The 21,813-nt window shown below is 37.1% G+C and overlaps 1 protein-coding gene across 1 annotated transcript in view; it reads left to right on the forward strand.

Annotated features, from left to right (window-relative positions):
• Positions 1–21,813, forward strand: part of UBE2R2 (ubiquitin conjugating enzyme E2 R2) — a 119,905-nt gene that overhangs the window by 84,557 nt on the left and 13,535 nt on the right. The window contains exons 2-3 of the mRNA XM_045467844.1: positions 3,500–3,586; positions 15,053–15,150. Coding sequence (XP_045323800.1) covers positions 3,500–3,586; positions 15,053–15,150 — 185 coding nt within the window. The remainder of the gene's footprint in view (positions 1–3,499; positions 3,587–15,052; positions 15,151–21,813) is intronic.

Consider the following 21,813-nt stretch of genomic DNA (forward strand, 5'->3'; position numbering starts at 1 on the left):
AGAGAGAGAGAGAGAGAGAGAGAGAGAGAGATGGAGTCTGAGTGGGGGAGGGGCAAAGAGAGACGGAGCACAGAATCTGAAGCAGGCTCTAGGCTCTGAGCTGTCAGCACAGAGCGGAACTCATGAACTCCAAGATCATGACCTGAACCGAAGTCAGACGCTTAATCGACTGAGCCACCCAGGCACCCCTATCTAGTAATCTTTTAATACACCTTCAGTTTTTGAAGAAGAGTTTTGCTGGTTATGGAAATTTTGGTTGATAAGTTTTGTTCTTTCAGCACATTTAATGTCATTTTACTGCTTTCTGGCTTCCTAGTTTCTGATTAGAAATGATGTCTTATTGAGGATCTCTTGTGCTTGATCAATTGTGTCTCTTGCTGCTTTGAATATTGTCTTTGGCTTTCAGTAGTGTTTGATTATGATATCTCTAAATGTGAATCTGAGTTGATTCTATTGGCAGTTTGTTGAACTTGTTTATGAGGCTTAATGTTTTCATTAAAATTGGATTTTGGGGGCAGTTATTTCATCAAATATTCCTTTTTGCTCCTTTGTTTCCTTTCTTGCTGGGATTCCCAGTATGCGTATGTTGGTATGCTTGTTAGTGTCCCACAGGTCTCTGAGGCATAATTGTTTTTTTTATTTCTTAGATGAAATAACGTAAATTGATGTATCTTCAGTTTCACTGATTGTTTTTTCCTCTTGTTCAAATCTGTTCAGCCCATTTAGCTTTTTATGGTTATTATAATTGTACTTTGCCACCCCAGAATTCCTATTGGGTTTTCCCCCCTCAAAAGCTATTCCCTTTTTTTAATAATTTCTCTTCATTGATATTCTCAGTGTGCTGAGACCTTTTTCCCATATGTCCTTAGTTCATTAGCCATGGCTTCCTTTAATCCTTTAAACATTTAATGCAGCTGATTTAAGAACTTGCCTGGTAAATTCAGTATCTGGACTTTGAGTTTCTGTTGATCGGTTTTCTACCCTGTGTATGGGCCATACTTTGTGTTGTTTTCTTTCTTGCCATGTTCTATAGTATTGTGTTGAAAACTGGATGTTTGAGTAATACAATGTGGCAACAGAATTTTTTGTTGCCATCATTGTAATTGTTTTCCTTGCTTAGTGGCTTTTTTCTGACCCAATTCTGTTTTGTCTATATTCGTGTGTGTGTGTGTGTAAAATGTTTATTTAGCTTTGGGGGGGTTGGGTAGACAGAGGATCTGAAGCAGGCTCTGTGCTGACAGCAGAGAGCCCGATGTGGGGCTCAAACGCACGAACTGTGAGATCATGACGTGAGCCAAAGATGGACGCCTAACCGACCTAGCCCCCCAGGCACCACTGTTTTGTCTATATTTTTATATGTGGCCAGTAAAGTCTCCACTTGGTTAGTTTAATGATCAGCTAATGATTGGACAGCAATTTCCTTAGTTTGATTTGATTTGATTTCCTGGTACCAAGAAGTCTCCTGGGCATTATAAGAGGAGTTCTGTGTGCATATTGAATGAAGCATGCCTTTAACACTCAGTTATGCAGTTTTGAACTCTGCCTTAGCCTTTGTACGGATCTGTACAGATCCTTCAGTATAGCCAGAGATGCCAGTTTAGGGCCTTCTGATGAATTCTCATGACTTTCCTGAGCATGTGTAGAGCCTGGGCATACACAGCCCTACATATAGGCCAGTATTCTAGATTCTTGGGAATTTGTTAGAGTTTTTCAAAGTCCTTATGCACATCTCACTCATATCCTTACTTTTCCTCTTTTTTTTTTTTTTTTTTTTTTTTTTAATATTTGTTTATTTTTGGGAGATCACAAGTGGGAAAGGGGCAGAGAGAGGGGGACAGAGGATCCGAAGCGGGCTTTTCACTGACAGCAGCAAGCCTGGTGAGGGGCTTGAACTCACCAACAGCGAAATCATAACCTGAGCTAAAGTCAGATGGTTAATCGACTGAGCTACTCAGGTGCCCCTAAATGTTTATTTTTGAGAGCGCGAGCACAGGAGGGGCAGAGAGAGAGGAAGACAGAGAATCCGAAGTGGGCTCTGCACTGACAGCAGACAGCCTGATGCGGGGCTCAGACTCAGGAACAGTGAGATCATGACCTGAGCCGAAGTCGGACGCTTCATGGACTGAGCCATCTAGTCGCCCCTGTCCTTGCTTTTCTCATTAAATTTTTTGGTTAGTCTGTTGTTTGACCTAACAAGCAGCTTTAAAGTTCAGCATTTGCCTGTCGTTGTTGTTAGCAAACACACCCATGGAAAGTTATTTTGACACTGCCCAAGCTATAGATCAGGTCAAATGTAGACAGTCTTGCAAGTGAATTTTTCTAGGGAACCATCAAAAATGTCAGGTAGTGATAGTTCTTTGGGATTAAGGCTGGGAAGAAATTTCAGCACATTCTGTGACTGCTTGTCTTCACTTTGAATGTGATATGTTAGTTTTAAATACCATAGCTCCTGGAGAGCAGGTCATGGGACTGGGACAAGTTAAAACACCACAAAGTTCCAATGTTCTTACTGAGGGTCAGCTCTTTTTCTTGAATAGAGGCTCCTTGAATTATTGCAAACCTTTGGTTATTTTCTACATTCTGAAGAATTGAGTCTTAAAATTTTTGCCAATTTTCTTATTGCTTTTATCAAGAGAAGAATTTTTGAGGGTCCTGATTTGCTATGATTACTGGGTTTTGTAGCTTATTTAGTCTTAGCTTGTCCTTTCTATCCCTTTCTCAGGCTCTTTTACTATACTGTTAAATGAGTGTCTTTCTGGGTTTCTTCATATTTGAAATATGGTATACTGCCAAGGATAGTCACTGCAGTTATTTATAATAGCAAAAGAGTAAGAAACAATCCAAATGTCCCAAAATACAGAAATCATTTATTTAAAATGATTTATCTAATATCCATATGATGGAATGTTACACAGATACTAACAATCATCTATTTAGAGACTGTTTTGTAGGAAAATGTATGATACGGATGGGGAAAAATTATAAAATTCAGTATATTCAAATTTTTGAAAATTAAGTTTTGTAAAGAAACAAACATGTATATACCAAAAAAAAACTGCTGGAAGGAGCTGTATCAAAATATTAGCATTTATTATTTCTGGGTAGTATTTAAATCAGGTGAGTTATAAATGATTTTTGTTCTGTATTATGTACCATAAGGTTGTATTAGTTATTTTTTGTGTTAAAAATAAATGTAGCAATTAGTATGACATACCTGTACCTATTACTATTTTTCACTCATATTAATGTAATGAAAAATTATTTGATTGTTGAGTTTGGGTGATTTAATATAAGCTCTTATGAATATTTGAAAAAACGCTATAAGAACATTAATAGTAACTCTGACATTGGGGCTAACAAAATGTATATGAGTAGTTGTTAATCCTAAGAGTTTACTCCATAGAAAGTTTAATTTCACTGGGATATAATAGGGTGAATTATTAGGCAGATGAAAAACCTATAGTCTCATTTATTAGCATTTCATTTTTTTCCTTTTCAGGCGCATATTAAATTTCCTATTGACTACCCGTATTCACCACCTACCTTCAGATTCTTGACCAAAATGTGGCACCCCAACATTTATGAGGTAAGAGACATATGTTGTGAATTTCTCTGAAGATTCATTTTTTAGATACAGTCCTGCAAAATAACCTATGCGTCTCAGTATGCTGTGGTAGTTATGCTGTAGCCACAAGGGAGTATTCATGGTTCCCCACTTGTACTTACTAGTCTCTAGTTTAATTGTTCCAAATTGAAGGTTGTTTCATAATACCGGTGTATTCTACACATAGATATGTTTATATGTAATATATATAAAGCTTAAAATTTTTTTAAGCTTATTTATTCTGAAAGAGTATGATTGGGGTAGAGGCAGAGAGACAGGGAGAGAGAATTCCAAGCAGGCTCTATGCTGACACAGCACAGAGCCCAACAAGGGGCCCAAACCCACAAATTGTGAGATCATGACCTGAGCCAAAATCAAGAGTTGGATGCTTAACCACCTGAGCCACCCAGGCAACCCTAGATTTTTTTTTTAAGAGAGAGGGGCATGCAAGCAGGGGAGAGGGGCAGAGGGAAAGAGAGAGGTAATCTCAAGCAGGCTTCATCCTCAGCGTGGAGCCCGATGTGAGGCTTGATCCCATGACCCTGGGATCATGACCTGAGCCAAAATCAAGAGTCTGATGCTCAACCAACTGAGCCACCCAGGGACCCCTATTATATTTAAGATTGAGACTTTGAATCATTGTTGCTATTCCTAAGATTATACTGCCTAGGTGTTAAGATTGGCATTTTAAAAATTTAGTGCATAAAGTCATACAAATTACTATCCTCTAGCTTCACAGCAAGGGTTACCTGTTGCTATGATCACAGATTGAGCTTCTCAGGGGAATTTATCCTACTACATTTGGACTGGCCTCCTTTTAGTAATTGCTTCAGAGCAGTTGAGAACCTCTTTTAGAATAAATCCATGGTGAGGTTCTTCTACGGAACATTTCACATGCCTGAGGGAGTGATTTCTAGTTTTGTTGGTGAAAGACACTTAGCTTTGGGCTAATCTATAACCATGCTGGAATGATGCATTTTGTTTCTCAGGATCATTATGTAAAGGACCTCTAAAATATCCTTATAGTCCACTCCTTTACCATTTTGTAATCTTTTTCATTGTATTAAGGCTCTGAGGTGGTCTTACTTTATTGAAGCTGTGGACCATGCATTAAAATTCCTTTTTAAAATTTGCAGCCTTAGTCATATAGTCCCTTCTTTTGCTCTGGTGGATATTGGGAAGCTTCTTTGCTCCAGAAACAGAGCAACATAATGCCTGTAGGCAAGAAATGAAGAACTTGCTCTAGAGCTCTGAACCCTGAATTTGGATCTCCATATAAATCAGCACACTGGAGCAAGCAGCTTTATTGTTTTACACAACTTACTTTTTCTTCGAGGCATTATCTTTGCCTTTCTTTTCTTTAAATAAGACAAACTGGTGCTCAAAAGGTGATGTGTAGTTACATTTCCAGAAATAAGCTCCCAGAATTTGTTTTCTTTAATGTCTTTAGTATTTGAGATAATGACAATATTTATAAACAATAGTGAATACCTTAACACTATTCTGTATAACAGAGTTACCCCTTGTAGGAGATAGACTATAGAAACAATTCACTGTTTAGGAAGTTCAAAACGAGTTCAGCGCACGTAGAAATATTTCTGTGTTTCTGTCCATGTAGTATTTATGGATTTTATATAGCATGAGTGAAGTGAGAAGACTCAAGCTTTTGTTTTGCTATTAAGAACTAATTCACCTAAAAGCCATGTATTCACTTGTTTCCATTCTGAAGTTACCTAATCCCAAACTCCTCTCAAAGAGAAACAAAAGGGGCGCCTGGGTGGCTCAGTCGGTTGAGCGTCTGACTTCAGCTCAGGTCATGGTCTTGCAGTTCAGGAGTTCGAGCCCCGCATCGGGCTCTGTGCTAACAAACCGTCCCCTGCTCATGCTCTGCGTCTGTCTCTCAAAAATAAATAAATGTTAAAAAAAAAAAAAAAAAAGAAAAAACAAGGAAAAGGATTCAAAACTGTGAAGGAATAAAGTGTATGTAAACTTCCCTTTCGACTATTTTTTCACTATTAAAGTAGACTATTTAGTTCTGTCTCAAGACTTAGCATTGGATCATTATTTTTTAAAAAGTTTTTTTCATATTCATAATCAAATTTTCAATGGGAAAATAATTCATTCGTATCTTATAAATATGCAGTTGTTTTCCATGCCACAAATGTTTACTTTTTAATTTTTTTAATGTTTATTTAGTTTTGGGAGACAGAGACAGAGCACGAGTAAGGGAGGAACAGAGAGAGAAGGAAGCACAGAATCTGAAGTAGGCTCCAAACTCTGACCTGTCAGCACAGAGTCCTGACGTGGGGCTCAAACTCACGAGCTGTGAGATCATGACCTGAGCCAAAGTTGGACGCTTGAGTGACTGAGCCACCCAGGAGCCCCTAATGTTTTCTTTTTAAAGAAGTGATAAAGCGTGGTTAGGAATTTAATTTGATATAGTCATGGTGGTCATAAGAGACTTATAGGGTGCCTGTTTGGCTTAGTCAGCAGAGCATGTGACTCTTGATCCTTGGGGTTGTGAGTTCAAGCCCTACTTTGAGTGTAGAGATTACGTAAAAAAATAAAATCTTTGGGGTGCCTGGGTAGCTCAATGGGTTGATCGTCTAACTCTTGATTTAGGGTCATGGGATTGAGCCCCATGTCAGACTCTGCACTGAGTATGCAGCCTGCTTGAGATTGTCTCTCTCTCTCTTTCTCTCTGCTCGTACACTCTGTCTCTAAAATAAAATAAATCTTTAAAAAACAGAGAGAGACTCTTCTCACATAAGTTAATTTATCTTTGCTACACTTTGGAAATGATTATCAGAATTGAACTTTTTGAGGGCCTATGTCCGTATTTGTGATTCTAAAGGTTGGGGCTCATGTTTCTTGGCCAAAGGGATATTCTTGTTGGTTGTTGCTCTCACCTACCTGCGTTGTCACCTGTGGTAGACACGTGGTGGACCTTGAGGTCAAATTGCTGTAGTCGTCAAAATGTTTACTGCAGTGTTATTTATAATAGAATTAGAGATGGGGGAGGGGCAGTGAAACAAACCAATCAAAAATACAAAAGTAGAAGACTATTCAAATGCCAGAAAAAGGGACTTGATGAAAGAGTTTTGGGAAGGTTCCTGGGTAGCCCAGTCAGTTAAGCGTCTGACTCTTGGTTTCAGCTCAGGTCATGATCTCACGGTTCATGGGTTGGAGCCCTGTGTCAGGCTCTGTGCTGACAGCTCAGAGCCTGAAGCCTGCTTTGGATTGTCTCCCCCTCTCTCTGCCCCTCCCTGCTCACGCTCTCTGTCTCTCTCTCTCAAAAATAATCATTAAAAAAAAAAAAGTAAAAAAATAAACTTAAAAGAAGTTTTTGCTACATTAACTTCACAAGCATTAAAAATAAATATTGTAGAGACTATTATTGTTAGAAAATAAGTTATAATGTTATTTTTTAAAATAACTTTTTAAAGTTTATTTTTATTTATTTTTGAGAGGTAGAGAGTGAGCAGGGGAGGAGCAGAGAGGGAGACAGAATCCCAAGCAGGCTTCGCTCTATCAGCGCAGAGCCCACTGTGGAGCTTGAGCTCAAAATCTGTGAGATCATGACCTGAGATGAAACCAAGAGTCAGACACTTAACTGACTTAGCCACCCAGGTGCCCCTATTATGTGAAGTTTTAAAAATCACAAGAGCTTTTGTTACAGTTTTGCTAAATACATCAATGTACACATTACTACAGCCCCAAAAGAGGTAAACGCTGTAGTATATATGAATTAATTTAATTATTTTAACATTACCTTTATCATTGCCATATTTGTGAAATTTATAAATATCAAGGGGGAACTTGGAGAACAAAGGAAATTTAATACGAACTTGTCATCAGTGATTGTACTACTATGTACCTACTCCTGTCTACTTTGTAATATGTTGAGTGAACTCAAAAATAGTTTCATGGTTACATGTAACTGCGTTCTCAGAAGTAGACAGCCAACAAACTCCATTTGCCTGGCCATGTATTAAAATGAGGCTTTCATACACCCTGTAATGCACTGTGAACTTTACAGCTATGGCAACTCAGAATCTCTCTGCTCTTTAGAATTTAGTAAATAAAAAATAATTTTTTTTTAGAATAGACTAATTTTTAGAGTAGTTTTAGATTCACTGGAAAATTGAGTGGAAAGCACACACTATTTGATCTTTTTAGTACTAGTGAGTTGTGAAACACAGTATGAAGCTTTACTTAAAAAACATAATAGGGGCACCTGGCTAGCTCAGTCAGAAGAGCATGTGACTCTTGATCTCGAGGTTGTGAGTTTGAGCCGCATGGTGCATGTAGAAGTTACTTAAATTTTTAAAAAAAGTAAAAATATAAAGATTTCAGATTTTTTTTTATGAAGGAGTATACAAGTCATTTTTCCTATATAATGTGCACAGGTAAATGTCAACCAGTGCAGTCATGAAATGAAAGTTCATGTATGTTGGTGTCTTTTAGTCTGCTTGACAGCCAGTAATAAAATATTTTGCTGTTTCACTTATGGTTCTGGTTCTGAAGAGTTATTCTTCATTCTAGAACCCAGATTATTCTCAAATCATTATACTAATTTGTATAGCTTCCAGCATTATAAAGATGTATCAATTTGGCTACTATTCCACTGTCATTAGGGCATGGTATGTTTAAATATTATTGTTTTAATAATGATTAAAAATAGACCCTGCTGTTTTAATATGCTTTTCCTAAGTCATGTTGTCTTAGCTTGAGCTGCTATAACAGTACCATAGAGGGGATGGCTTAAAGAAAAGGAATATATTTTCTCACAGAATAGGAAGCTAGAAGTCCAAGATCAAGGTGCCAGCATGGTTAGTTTCTGAAGACTTTTCTGCTTTATCTCTCTGTCCTTAGAAGGCTTGAGTAAAGAACAGGCTAGCTGTCTGGTATCTTATATAAGGTTTTTTGCCAAGTCTGCAGAACCATAACTGTTTGGAATAATAAAGTTTAGGCTTTGTAAGTGTTGAATGGGCCTAATTACACATAGTTTATGATCTTTGTAATTATTTAGATGGATGGTATGCATTAGGAGTGAAAATGGTTGAGACCTATAATCAGCTTTTTAAAAGTTGAAAGAACTGCATATATCCAAGAGTCCTTTACAGTAAAGCTCTAGTCATCAATTATATTTTAGCATTAAGAAAAGACCAGATAAAAGCAACAATAGTGCTGTGTTAGCGAGGGTTCTCCAGAGAAACAGAACCAATAGGATATATAGAGATATGTATTAGAGGAGGTTTATTTATAGGAGTTGGCTCATATGGTTATAAAGTCTAAGAAATAGCACAGTCTCTGCAAGCTGTAGAACCAAGAAAGCCAGGAGTATAATTCAGATTGAATCCAGAGGCCTGGAAACTAAGGAGCTGCATGTGTATGTCCTAGAATACCAAGGCCCAAGAACCCAGAGTTCCAGTGTTACAGGTTAAGAGAGAATCGGTCTTTTGCCTGTTTGTTGTGTTCAGGACCTCAACAGATTGGATGATGCCTGCCCCATTAGGATACTTAACTCCAGTTAGGGTGGATATTCCTTACTCAGTCTACTGATAGAAATTCTAGCATCTCCTGGAAACGCCCTCACAGACACACCCAGAAGGAATGTTTTACCAGCTGGGATCTGATTTGTAAGTAATCTGTGACAAGCAAGATTTAATATATATTTATGTAGTTATATTCATGGATTTTCAGATCTTATGCATTCTCTGTAACTTTAAGGTACAGGAAAAAGGTTTTTCTAGGCAGTGATGTGCCCAAATTTGGCTTCATATCAGAATCCTGTGGAGAAGTTGTTACCAATAAAGAATACTGGAGATTTCAGTTTAATTGGATTTGGAGAGGGCCTAGGCTAGGTAGCCTTCACTTTACGTTTTACAGCTGCCGTTCTAGAGACTTAGAACTTCCCCCATCCTTTTTAAAATAATAATTTATTGAGGTGAAATTCACATCATAAAATTAACCATTTAGGGGCTCCTGGATGGCTCAGTTGGTTGAATGTCTGACTTTTGATCTCGGCTTAGGTCATGATCTCACAGTTCATGAGATCAAGCCCTGTGTCAGGCTCTGTGTTGACAGCATGGAGCCTGCTTGGGATTCTCTCTCCCTCTCTTTCTGCCCCTTCCCTGCTCACTCTCACTCTAAAAAATTAACTGTTTATTATTTTTTAAATGTCTATTTATTTTTGAGAGAGAGGGACAGAACATGAGCAGGTGAAGGACAGAGACAAAGGGAGACACAGAATCCAAAGCATGCTCCAGGCTCTGAGCTGTCACCACAGAGCCTGACGTGGGGCTCAAACCCACGGACTGTGAGATCATAACCTGAGCTGAAGTTGGTCACTTAACCTGACTGGGCTACCCACGCACCCCTAAAAAATTAACTGTTTAAAGTGAACGTAATTCAGTGACATTTAGTACGTGGTCCCAGTGTTGTGCAGCTAACACCTCTATTTATAAAGTATTCCCATCACTCCTGCATAAAACACTTTACGCACAATGCACTTTCTCTCCATTCCATTTCACTCTAGTCCTAGTCTCTGACAATGACCACCCAGCTTTCTGTCTGTATGTATTTTGTCTATTCTGGATATCTCTTATAAATGGAGTCATGCAATATGTGACCTTTTGTGTCTGGCTTTCATTTAGCCAATTTTCTCCATGTTGTAACATGTAGCAGTACTTCATTTCTCTTTATGGTTGGATGATATTCCATTGTATCTATCCATCTATTGATGGACATTTGATCTTTGTCCACTTTTTGGATGTGAGAATAGTGCTGCTGTGCCCGTGTGTATATATGTACTTGTGTAAGTCCTTTCAGTTCTCTTGTTCATATACCTAGAATTATGGCATCAAATAGGTAATTTTGTATTTTACTCTTTGAGGTACTACCAGACGGGTCTCCAGCAGATGAACCATTTCACATTCCCACCAGTAATGGATGAGGGTTCCTGTTTCTCCACGTCCTTACTAACACTTGTTATTTTTCATTTTTGTTTCAATTATAGCCATCCTAAGGGATGTAAAGTGATATCTTATTGTCATTTTGATTTGCATTTCCCTAATGACTAATGATGTTGAGCATGCTTTCATGTGTTTATTGGCTATTTATATATCATCTTTGGAGAAATGTTTGTTCATGTCCTTTGCCCATTTTTTAATAGACTAGTTTATCTTTTTGTCTTTGAGTTGTAAGAGTTCTATATAATTAAGGATATTAAACACTTACCGAATACATGACTTGGAGATATTTCCTTCTTATCTGTAGGTTGTCTTGTCATTTTCTTGATAATTTTCTTTGCACAAAGATTTTTCATTTTGATTAAGTCTGGTTTATTGCTCATGCTTTGGTGTCATATCTAAGAATCCATTGCCATATCCAAGATCATGAAGATTTACTCGTATGTTTTTTTTTTTTAATTTTTAATTTTTTCTTAATGTTTACTCATCTCTGAGACAGAGAGAGACAGAGCATGGACAGGGGAGGCACAGGGAGAGAGGGATACAGAATCCGAAGCAAGCTCCAGGCTCTGAGCTGTCAGCACAGAGCCCAGTGCGGGGCTCGAACTCACGAACCGTGAGGTCATGACCTGAGCCAAAGTCGGACGCTTAACCGACTGAGCCACCCAGGCGCCCCTGTTTTGGTTTTTGTTTGTTTTTTTTTTTCCTGTTTTGGTTTTTAAAGACTTTTATAATTTTAGCTCTTAGATCTTCCATTTTGAGTTAATTTTGTATATGGTATGAGATAGGAATCCAACTTCATCTTTTTGTTCTTGAAAATTCAGTTATCCCAATTCATTTGTTGAAGAGACTGTTCTTTCCCCATAGAATGGACTTAGCATCCTCATCAAAAATCAATTGGCCATAGATGTATGTGCTTATTTATGGACTCTCAGTTCTGTTCTATTGGTCTGTAGGTCTCTCATTATGCCAGTCCTAAACTGTCTTGTTGATTATAGGTTTATAGTAAGTTTTGAAATCAGGAAGTGTGAGTCTTTGATTTTACTTTTTTTTTTCTTTAAGATTGTTTTTTGCTATTGTAGATCCCTTAAATTTCTATATAAATGTTAGGATCAGGTTTTCAATTTCTGGCAAGGGGAAGCCAGGATTTTGATTAGGATTCCACTGAAACTGTAGATCAGACTGGGGAATAGTTAGTGTCATGTTATCATGAAGTCTTTCCACTTACGAACCCAGGATGTATTTATTTAGGTCTTTAACTTCCTTGAGCTGTGTTTTATAGTTTTCTGTGTACAAGTCTTTCACCTCCTTGGTTAGATTTATTCCTAGGTTGTGTTTTGTTCTTTTAGATGCCATTGTAAATGGAATTGTTTTCTTAATATCCTTTTTAGGTTATCCTGTTTAGGTTATTGCTGGTATTTAGAAATAAACCTGATATTTGAATGTTGATCTTATGTCCTACAACTTTGCTGAATTTGTTTACTTGCTTTAGTGCCTTTCTTGTGAATTCTTTGGAATTTTCTTTGTCATTTTTGAAATAATTTTTCTTTTTCCTTTCCACTTTGTATGTCTCTTACTGCTTTTTCTTGTCTAATGCTCTGGTTAGAATTTCCAGGACAGTGTTAAATAGTGGTGGTAAAAATAGTTACCATTGTCCTGTTTTTTGTTTTTTTTTTTAATGTTTTTAAAATTTATTTTGAGAATAAGAGAGCATGAGTTGGGGAAGGGCAGAGAGAAAGAAGGAGAGAGAATCCCAAGCAGGCTCCACGCTGTCAGCACAGAGCCCCACGCGGGGCTTGATCTAACATACTGTAAGATCATGACATGAGCTGAGATCAAGAGTCGTTTGCTTAACTGACTGAGCCACCCAGGTACTCTAATCCTTGTCCTATTGATCCTCGGAGGGAAAGATTTCACCATTTACTATAATGCTAGCTGTGGACTTTTTAAAAAAATGCCCCTTATAATGTTAATAGTTCTGTTTATCATTTTTTGAGTGTTTTTATCATGAAAATATTAGGTTTTGTCAAATGCTTATTTATTTTGAGAGAGAAAGCACAGGGAATCCCAAGCAGCCTCTGTGCTGTCCGTGCAGAGCCCGACATGGGGCTCCATCACACAAACCGTGAAATCATGACCCAAGCCAAGATCAAGTGTTGGATGCTTAACTGATTGATCGACCCAGGTTCCCTCAGATGCCCATCTTTTAATTTGTTGTTTCTAAGTAGAAATCTATATATGTTGTTCCACTACTCAGAAATTTTATGTATATACATATTAAACTCTGAACAAAGTAACATATTCCTCTGGTCTAATTTTTGTACCATATATTTATTTCATTACCAGTGGGTTCTTCACTACTGTGGTGGGTAGAATAATGGTCCTTCAGAGATGTCCATATCCCTGGACATTCCAGTCCCTAGAACCTATGGTATGTTAGCTTATATGTTAAAGAAAAGTTAAAGTTACTAATCATTAGCTGACCTTAAAATAAGGAGATTATTCTGGATTATCCAGTTGGGCCCAATGTAACCCAAAGAGTCCTTTAAAGTAGAAGAGGTAGGCAGAAAATGAGAGTGAGAGATAGACTATGGAAGAAAGGCTCAGAGAAGTGTAACACTTTTTGCTTTGAGGATTAGAGGAAGGGGGCCAAAACCAAAGGAGTGTGGGTAGCCTTTAGAAGCTTAGAAAGGGCAAGGAAAGAGAGTGTGTCTTAGAGGCTTCAGGAAGCAGTGCATTAATGCTGACACATTGAATTTAGCCCTGTTGCAACAGTGTCAGACTTTGACTATAGAAATGTAAAATAATATTTTGTTTTGTTTTGTTTTAAGCCACTAAGTTTGTGGTGATTTGTTAGAGTAGCAACGTAAAACAAATACAACTACCCAAGCATATTTTGTTCTACTGTTTATGATGTTGGTTTATTTATCTAGGCTAACTGATGTCTAAATTTCTCTTAAGTTGTTAAAATTGTACTTCTTACTCAAAATCCATCTCAAAGCTTTCTGAAACAATAAGCCTTTTGTTCTTCCACACTAATATCCTAGTTTCTCTCGTGATTTCTGTTGTGCCTTTTTTTTTTTTTTAACCTTCCTCATAGCATCTAATGATAGTACAGAGTTTTAGAATTTAGTATTTGGTATTGATTTTATTAAAATTTTATTCTCCTTTTAAAAATACTGTTACCTTGATGTGGTTGTGTATTTTATGTGTGTGTCTAAATTTGGGTTGTATGTGTAAGATTTTTACACTTTCTATAGTTATATTTCTGTTTAAAATTTTGAATTTTATCTTTCATTTTAGACTGAGATTGGTGACTATATCTTACTCAGCCTTGTCTTTTCTATTGAAAAACAGTCTATGATGCATATGGTAGGCAATACATATGTGTTTGACTTAAATGTACATGTGAATTAGGTCCTATAATTTAAATTTATGAACCAAAATATTATAACCATAGTGATGAGTTTTATCCATATCCTGAGGGAGTTAAAATTATATTGTTGGGAGGCATATTTTTAGTTTATATAAACCATAATTATTAAAACCATTGATTGATGTTACAGGTGATTTTAGCATCTCTCTAGGCAGATTTTAAGCAAGGCAAATTTGAGGGGGATTTGTTTGTTTCTTTTTATGTACTGTAGGTTCAGATGTATCTGAAAATAAAGATACTTTGTTGCTTCTCAGGACTCTTGGATCTCAGTTCATCATGTTTGTCTATTTTTAAATGAGTTTTTTTAGAAAGATGGTGCTACAAGGCAAACCATAAGAGACTCTTAAATACAGAGAACAAACAGGGTTGATGGGGAGGGTGGGAGAGAAGGGAAACTAGGTGATGGGCATTAAGGAGGGCATTTGTTGGGATGAGCACTGGGTGTTGTATATAAGTGATGAACCACGGGAATCTACCCCCAAAACCAAGAGCACACTGTACACACTGTATATTAGCCAAATTGACAATAAAAATAAATAAACAAACAAGTAAATAAGTAGTGCTACTTTTTAAACTAAGATATATCTGGTAGATTAGTCAGAATGAATATTTGTAATATAAAAACTACTTAATTCTTTCTTTAAAACTTTTTTTTAATGTTTATTTTTGAGAGATAGAGAGCGATTAAGAGCGTGAGTGAGAGAGAGGCAGAGAAAGAAGAAGACACGGAATCCAAAGCAGGCCCCAGGCTCTGAGCTATCAGCACAGAGTCCGACACAGGGCCCCGAACCCACAAATGTTGAGAACGTGACCTGAGCCGAAGTCAGACACTTAAATAACTGAGCCACCCAGGTGCCCCAAAAAAGTACTTAATAATTCTTTAACATTGATTGCAAACATGAAGAAAAAGAATTGTTTTCTCCCCTTATGATGAGAAAACAAGTTTTCTACGAATAAAAGAAAATTTAGCAGAACTGATGTCCGTTTTTTATATCATATTTTTGAGTACTTTCTAAATGTGATGTTTGTGTCTCATAGAATGGAGATGTATGCATTTCGATTCTTCATCCGCCTGTAGATGACCCACAGAGTGGAGAACTGCCCTCCGAAAGGTGGAATCCTACTCAGAATGTCAGGTAAGGGGCTACATAAGGAATAATCTGGTTTTTAGATGGCTGTTAAGATTGGATATTATCTTTTAACAAGTACAAAAGAATCCTTTCTGTACTTTGTTGTTTTTGTTTTTTGCTAGAGCTTTAAGTAACATGTATGCATCATTTTGAAGAGTCCCATTTACAGAGCAATAATGCATATTTTACTCATTTCTTTATGTTCATCTTGAAAGAATTTTTCTAGTGTGACTTCTTCCTCTTAACATTATTTAAGTTCCATCCTGCATCTTTGGATCTTGTGATGCCCATGTTTGGATGAGTTGCTTCCTTATTCTAGGGTTCTTACTATATTTTGCAGAGAAATCTATCATATAAGTCTTTACAAACTTCAAATGACTTTATGTTGTACTACTTTAAAAAGGGCTTCTGGGGCTCCTGGATGGCTCAGCCAGTTAAGTGTCCAACTTTGGCTCAGGTCATGATCTCACGGTCCCGTGTTGGGCTCTGTGCTGACAGCTCGGAGCCTGGAGCCTGCTGCAGATTCTGTGTCTGTCTGTCTGTCTCCTCCCTCCCTCCCTCCCTCCCTCCCTCCCTCCCTCCCTCCCTCCCTTTCTTCCTCCCTCCCCCTCTCCCTCTCCCTCAAATAAACATTTAAAAAAAAAGCTTTCATTTACCTGGGTTTTTTGTTTGTTTTATTAACTGGGTAGATGGTTCTTAATGATTTGAAAGGCTTGTATATTTCTTTTGATTCCATCTGTTGAACTATATAAGTAGATATTAACCATCTGTTTGTTTATAGTGGTCTATATGTGTGGGAGTTGGTCACCTAACCCTTAAAAGAACCCTGAGTTTTAACTTGTAATTGTTATGTTTACATTATTTATCATTATATTTTTCTGCAATAAAAATCTATATATAAATATATTTTAATTATTTGTGACAAGGCTGTAGTTAAACTTATTTCTATATTGAATTACTTTATTAATATACAGTTGATTAAAAACAACGTAAGTATACACTTCCAATTTACTATGTACATTTGCTAATTATTAGAAATGCTTTTTTAAATCAGGTAGATGGACATTTGTTTTCATTAGTCCATGTATCTATGAATAATTATTACTTGGCTAGAGTGAGACAGAAATACAGCTTTGGGGAGCCTGAGTGGCTCAGTCATTTAAACGTCCGACTTCAGCTCAGGTCATGATCTCACAGTTCGTGAGTTAAAGCCCCGCGTCGGGCTCTGGGCTGACAGCTCAGAGCCTGGAGCCCACTTCAGATTCTGTGTCTCTCTCTGTGTGCCCCTCCACTGCTTGCACTCTGTTTCTCACATTGTGTCAAAAATAAATAAATGTTAAAAGAATTTTTTTTAATAAAAAAAGAAATGTAGCTTCAATTTTATATATGATATATGAATAATATATATGCTAATATACACACCCAAGAATATATATACCTGTGTATATACAAGCATATATATGCGTGTATGTGCATATATACACATGTGACAATAAACATATGTAACATAAACATATATTAGATGCAGTGATTAAGAGACCATATTTACATATGATAATGGAATAAAATTTTATATGGCAGTGAAATAAATCCTTTTAATTCTGAGTTATTTGGCAAAAATCACAGAGTGATCTGTTGTCAGTGTTTAGAAAAACCAAACAGTTTTATTGTGATATAATTTCCATTACCCTACAGTTCTCCCAATTTAAGTGTAATATAGTACAAAGTTGTATAAGTATCCCCACAATTTAGAACATTAAAAAAATTTTTTTTAATGTTTTATTTATTTTCGAGAGAAAGAGCACAAGTAGGGGAGGGACAGAGAGGGAGACACAGAATCCGAAGCGGGCTCCACACTCTGAACTGTCAGCAGACAGCCAACACAGGGCTTGAACTCATGAACCATGAGATCATGACCTGAGCCAAAGTTAGATGCCTAACCGACTGAGCCACCCAGGCACCCCAATTTTAGAACATTTTTATCACCTCTAAAGAAATTAATTCGTCTTCACATTTACACTCCATTATCACTCAACCCCCACCTCCCCCTTTTTCCTGAAACCCTAGGAAACCACCAGTCTACTTTCTGTCTATATAGATTTACCTATTCTGGATATTTTATAAGAATAGTAATTCAGTATATGGTGATTGGCTTCTTTAATTTAGTATGTTTTCAAGGTTCATCCTCGTTGTAGCATATATCAGCAGTTCATACCTTTTTATGGCTGAATGATATTCCATTGAATGTTTATACCACACTTTGTGTATCCATTGATCAGTTGATGGACCTCTGGGTTTCCATTTTTTGGCTATTATGAATACTGCTATACACATTATGTACAAGTTTTTACATATATATGTTTTTATTTCCTTGGGTATATATACCTGGGAATGGAATTGCTGGGTTATATGATAACTCAACGTTTAGTTTTTTGAGGAATTGCCAGACTGTTTTCCAGCATGACTGCAGTAAATAGTACATTGCTACAAACATTATGTGAAAATTTATTTCTCCATGTGTTCATTAGGACTTGTTATTATCTTTGTTTTTTTTTATAGCCATCCTGGTGGGTGGACATGGTATCTCATTGTGGTTTTGTTATTGATGTTTTCTCTTTAAATGACTTAAAATTTTAGAATAGTTTAGATTTTTGAAAATTGTTATGGTAGTACAGATAGTTCTCATATATACCTGCACCTGTCAGTTTTATTATTAACATCTGATATTAATGTGGTTCATTCATTACAGTTAGAGAACCACTTTTAATACATTATTGTTAACTAAAGTCCATACTCTTTCACATTTCCTTAGTTTTTATCTTATGTTGTTCTTTGCTCTAGAATTTCATGCATGATACCATGTTATATTTAATAGGCATGTCTCCTTAGGCAACTGTGACAGTCTCAAACTTTTCTTGTTTTTGATGACCTTGACAATTTTGAGGAGTACCAATCAGGTATTTTATAAAAATGTCCCCCAGTTGGGATTTTTCTGATGTTTTCCTGATTATTAGAGTAGGGTTATGAAGACCACAGAGGTAAAATATATTTTTGTTACCTTGTAATAAAGGTACCTAATATTAACATGACCTATTACTATTGATGTTAATGTTCATCACCTAGCTGAGACTCTGTTTTTAGATTTCTCCACTATAAAGTTACTTGTTTTTCCCCTTTCCATTCTATACTCTTTTGAAGGAAGGAAGTCTTAGGCGCAGCCCACATGTAAGGAATGAGAAATTATACTTCCATGGGGGTGAGATATCTGTATAAATTATTTCAAATTCTTCCGCATAGGAGATTGATCTTTCCCCTCCCCCCATTTATTTATTCATTTTGTTAGTCATTTTTTTTTTAACGTTTATTTATTTTTGAGACAGAGAGAGACAGAGCATGAACGGGGGAGGGGCAGAGAGAGAGGGAGACACAGAATCGGAAACAGGCTCCAGGCTCTGAGCCATCAGCCCAGAGCCCGACGCGGGGCTCGGACTCACGGACCGCGAGATCGTGACCTGGCTGAAGTCGGACGCTTAACCGACTGCGCCACCCAGGCGCCCCTGTTAGTCATTTTTAATCATTCTAAAATCTAGTGCTCAATAAGGAACTCTACTTTGGTTAAAAGCAGAAAAAAAGACTTCTTGACTTATACAAGGATTTCTTTATTAAAAATTTTTTAAAGGTTTTATTTTTTTGAGAGAGAGAGAGCAGGGAGGGCAAGGACAGAGAGAGGGGGACAGAGGGTCTAAAGTGGGCTTAACGCTGACAGCAGCAAACCCAGTATGGGGCTTAAACTCGCAAACTGCAAGATCACAACCTCAGCCAAAATCAGATGCTCAACTGATTGAGCCACCCAGGTGCCCCTACACAAGAATTTCTTACAAGTTTTTATCAAGTTTCCTTCCCACTTTCTGGAAAGTGTATACCAAAGAGTGTTCAAGCATATCAAATTACTGTTGATTATGCTCATTACTCATTCCTTTAGGTACCTTGTTCAAAACAATATACGTTGAGAAGATAGATATATCTTGGAGTGCACCACATCTTGCCTGTAATTTTTTAATTCAGAAAAGAAGTGACTCCCTTTTTTAATTAAATAAATATGTTGATATACCTAACTTTGAAACCATCATGCTTCTGAATTCTACTTCTCATATTGATCAGGCACAGAGACCTGGCATAAGTTTATGTCTATGAAATAAGGAATCAATACATACTCCTTGTACTTTATGCTTTACTTTAATAGGACTTTCCTTCAAGCATGATGCATTTCTCCTTTTTTTAAATTTTCTTAATGTTTATTTATTTTGAGAGAGAAACAGAGCATGAGCAGGGAGGGGCATAGAGACACAGAGACACAGAGAGACACAGACTCTGAAGCAGGCTTCAGGCTCTGAGCTCTTCAGCACAGAGTCTGACGCCGGGCTTGAACTCATGAACCGTGAGATCATGACCTGAGCCAAAGTCAGCCACTTAACCAACTGAGCCACGCAGGTGCGCCCCCCCGCCCCCCCCCCCCCCCCCCGCCGCTTCTTTCTTTCTTTTTTTTTAATTTCGAGAGAGAGGGAGTGAGCACCAGTGGGGCAGGAGGGGGCGGTGAGTAGAGAGAGAGAGGGAAGAGAGTGCTAGCATCCTAAGCAGTCTTAGCGTAGGTCTCGATCTCACAAACCATGAGATCATGACCTCAGTCAAAATCAAGGGTCTGGACACCTAACCAACTGAGCACCCAGGTCCCCAGGGATGATTCATTTCTTAACAATAATCAGAGATGCAATTAGTAAGTTCATTTTAATGAAAATATAATTCCAGCAGCCCTAGTCTATACATATGAATTTATTGTACTCCATCACATACCAAAATGCTTGTATTAACATCACTCTACACTTCTAACAAAATTATTTATGTGAAAGGAAAAACAGTTGGCTTTATTTATAAATTTCTCTTTGTTTTATACCCCTTACATTTCATTACTACTGGGCATTGCACCCTAGGAATATTTGGATATGTGGAAAGTGTGCACTTCTTTTGTAAAGGGCAATTGTGAAAAGGAACGCTAGAAAGGAGAAATGATGTGATACTTGATATAACCCCAGGTGCATGAGTATATTAAAGTCTACTGCTTTACATAGGATCTTTTATGATCATTAGCAGAATTCATGTACTTCTACTTCTTCATCCCTCCTATCCCTTACCACCATACAACAGTTCTAGCTGATTATTTGTTCCTTTAACCTATACTTACCTCTTATTTTCAGCCTCAACTGGTATATTGACACTTAGATCCAAGTAAAAGAAAAGGAAATCAGTATACTTATTTTACCTCCCATCCTCTCTCCCCCTTTTCTTTATAACTTTTGAACATATTTATCATCAGAAGGTTATAAGATTTATAGTCTGTACTGTTTTGTAACATGATCCTGGTTTTTAAAATTTATTCCTGCCATTAAATGAATTCACTGTTTGCTGTCCATTATTTTACTTCCTTTGATCTATTAATTGGCTGAATTAGTCCATTAGTAATTTCTCCAGGAAAATGCTCCTTAGAGCCCCCTGTATTCCCTGAATTCTTACATGTTCAAAATGTTACATGCTATGTGTATGGGTGTGCATATATGTGTTTTGCAGTTATACTTCAAGTGACAGTTTGGGCATAAGATTTCAGGATCATACTTTCTTTCCTCAAAGGATTATGATATTGTGGACATTATTCTGCTATATTTATTGTTGCTGGGGAAATGTTTGGCTACCATATTTCTCAGCTCTTTCATTCTACATAATTGTTTAAGAGACTGTTAGGCTTTCAAAAGAAACACATCATTTGTAATTAAACTGACAGTGTATTTAAAAGGGTTAAGTACATATGTTGGAAGACTTGTTGAAAAATTGAACAAAAAATGCAGGGTTGTCCTTTTGGTATTATTTTGGTGCTTGTTTTTCAGGGCTAGTAACCCTAGTCAAAAAGAAGTGTTAGCTGTATGGTACTAAGTGATTCTTACTTTTGGAGGTTGAATGTTGAATCACATGCTTACATCTTGTCCCCCTTTGAGAAAACAGGCATCCCCATTCTTCATAATATAAAGCCCCAAACGATTTTTTTCATTTCATTTTAGTACTACCTTAATGGATATTGCCATTACCCACTGGAATTCAAGATATTTTACCTTCTCCTGCATAAGTACACAATATATTATTCACCTTGTCTCAGTTTAAAATATTGTGAACCTTTTTTCTTTCAAGGTAGACCTGTTTTTCATTTGATTCAGTCCTTTGGGGACAGGAAACTCCTTTCATACTAATCTTCCTCTTAAAAACTACTGTTGTTACTTTGGGGAGCAGCATCATTTTTTCTCCCTCTAGGCCCTCAGGTCACTTGAGCCCCAATTTAGAAGCATTTCTTAGACTTCATCTCAGTGATTGCCTTCTCTGCTTTTATGCTTTTTTGTTTAGAGGCTTTATAACCAGGACTAGTTTTCTTGATTGCCCCTTTGATCTTCTTACACAGCTCAAAAAGGTATTTGCATTGGAATATCTTTTTAAGATTTTATTTTTAATCAATCTCTACACCCAAAGTGGGGCTCGAACCCACAATCCCAAGATCAAGAATCACATGCTCTATTGACTGAGTCAGCCAGGAGCCCATGGATTGTAATCTTTAGTTGCCTTCTCAGACTT

This window comes from Leopardus geoffroyi, chromosome D4 (assembly GCF_018350155.1).
Source record: "Leopardus geoffroyi isolate Oge1 chromosome D4, O.geoffroyi_Oge1_pat1.0, whole genome shotgun sequence".
NCBI lineage: Eukaryota > Metazoa > Chordata > Mammalia > Carnivora > Felidae > Leopardus > Leopardus geoffroyi.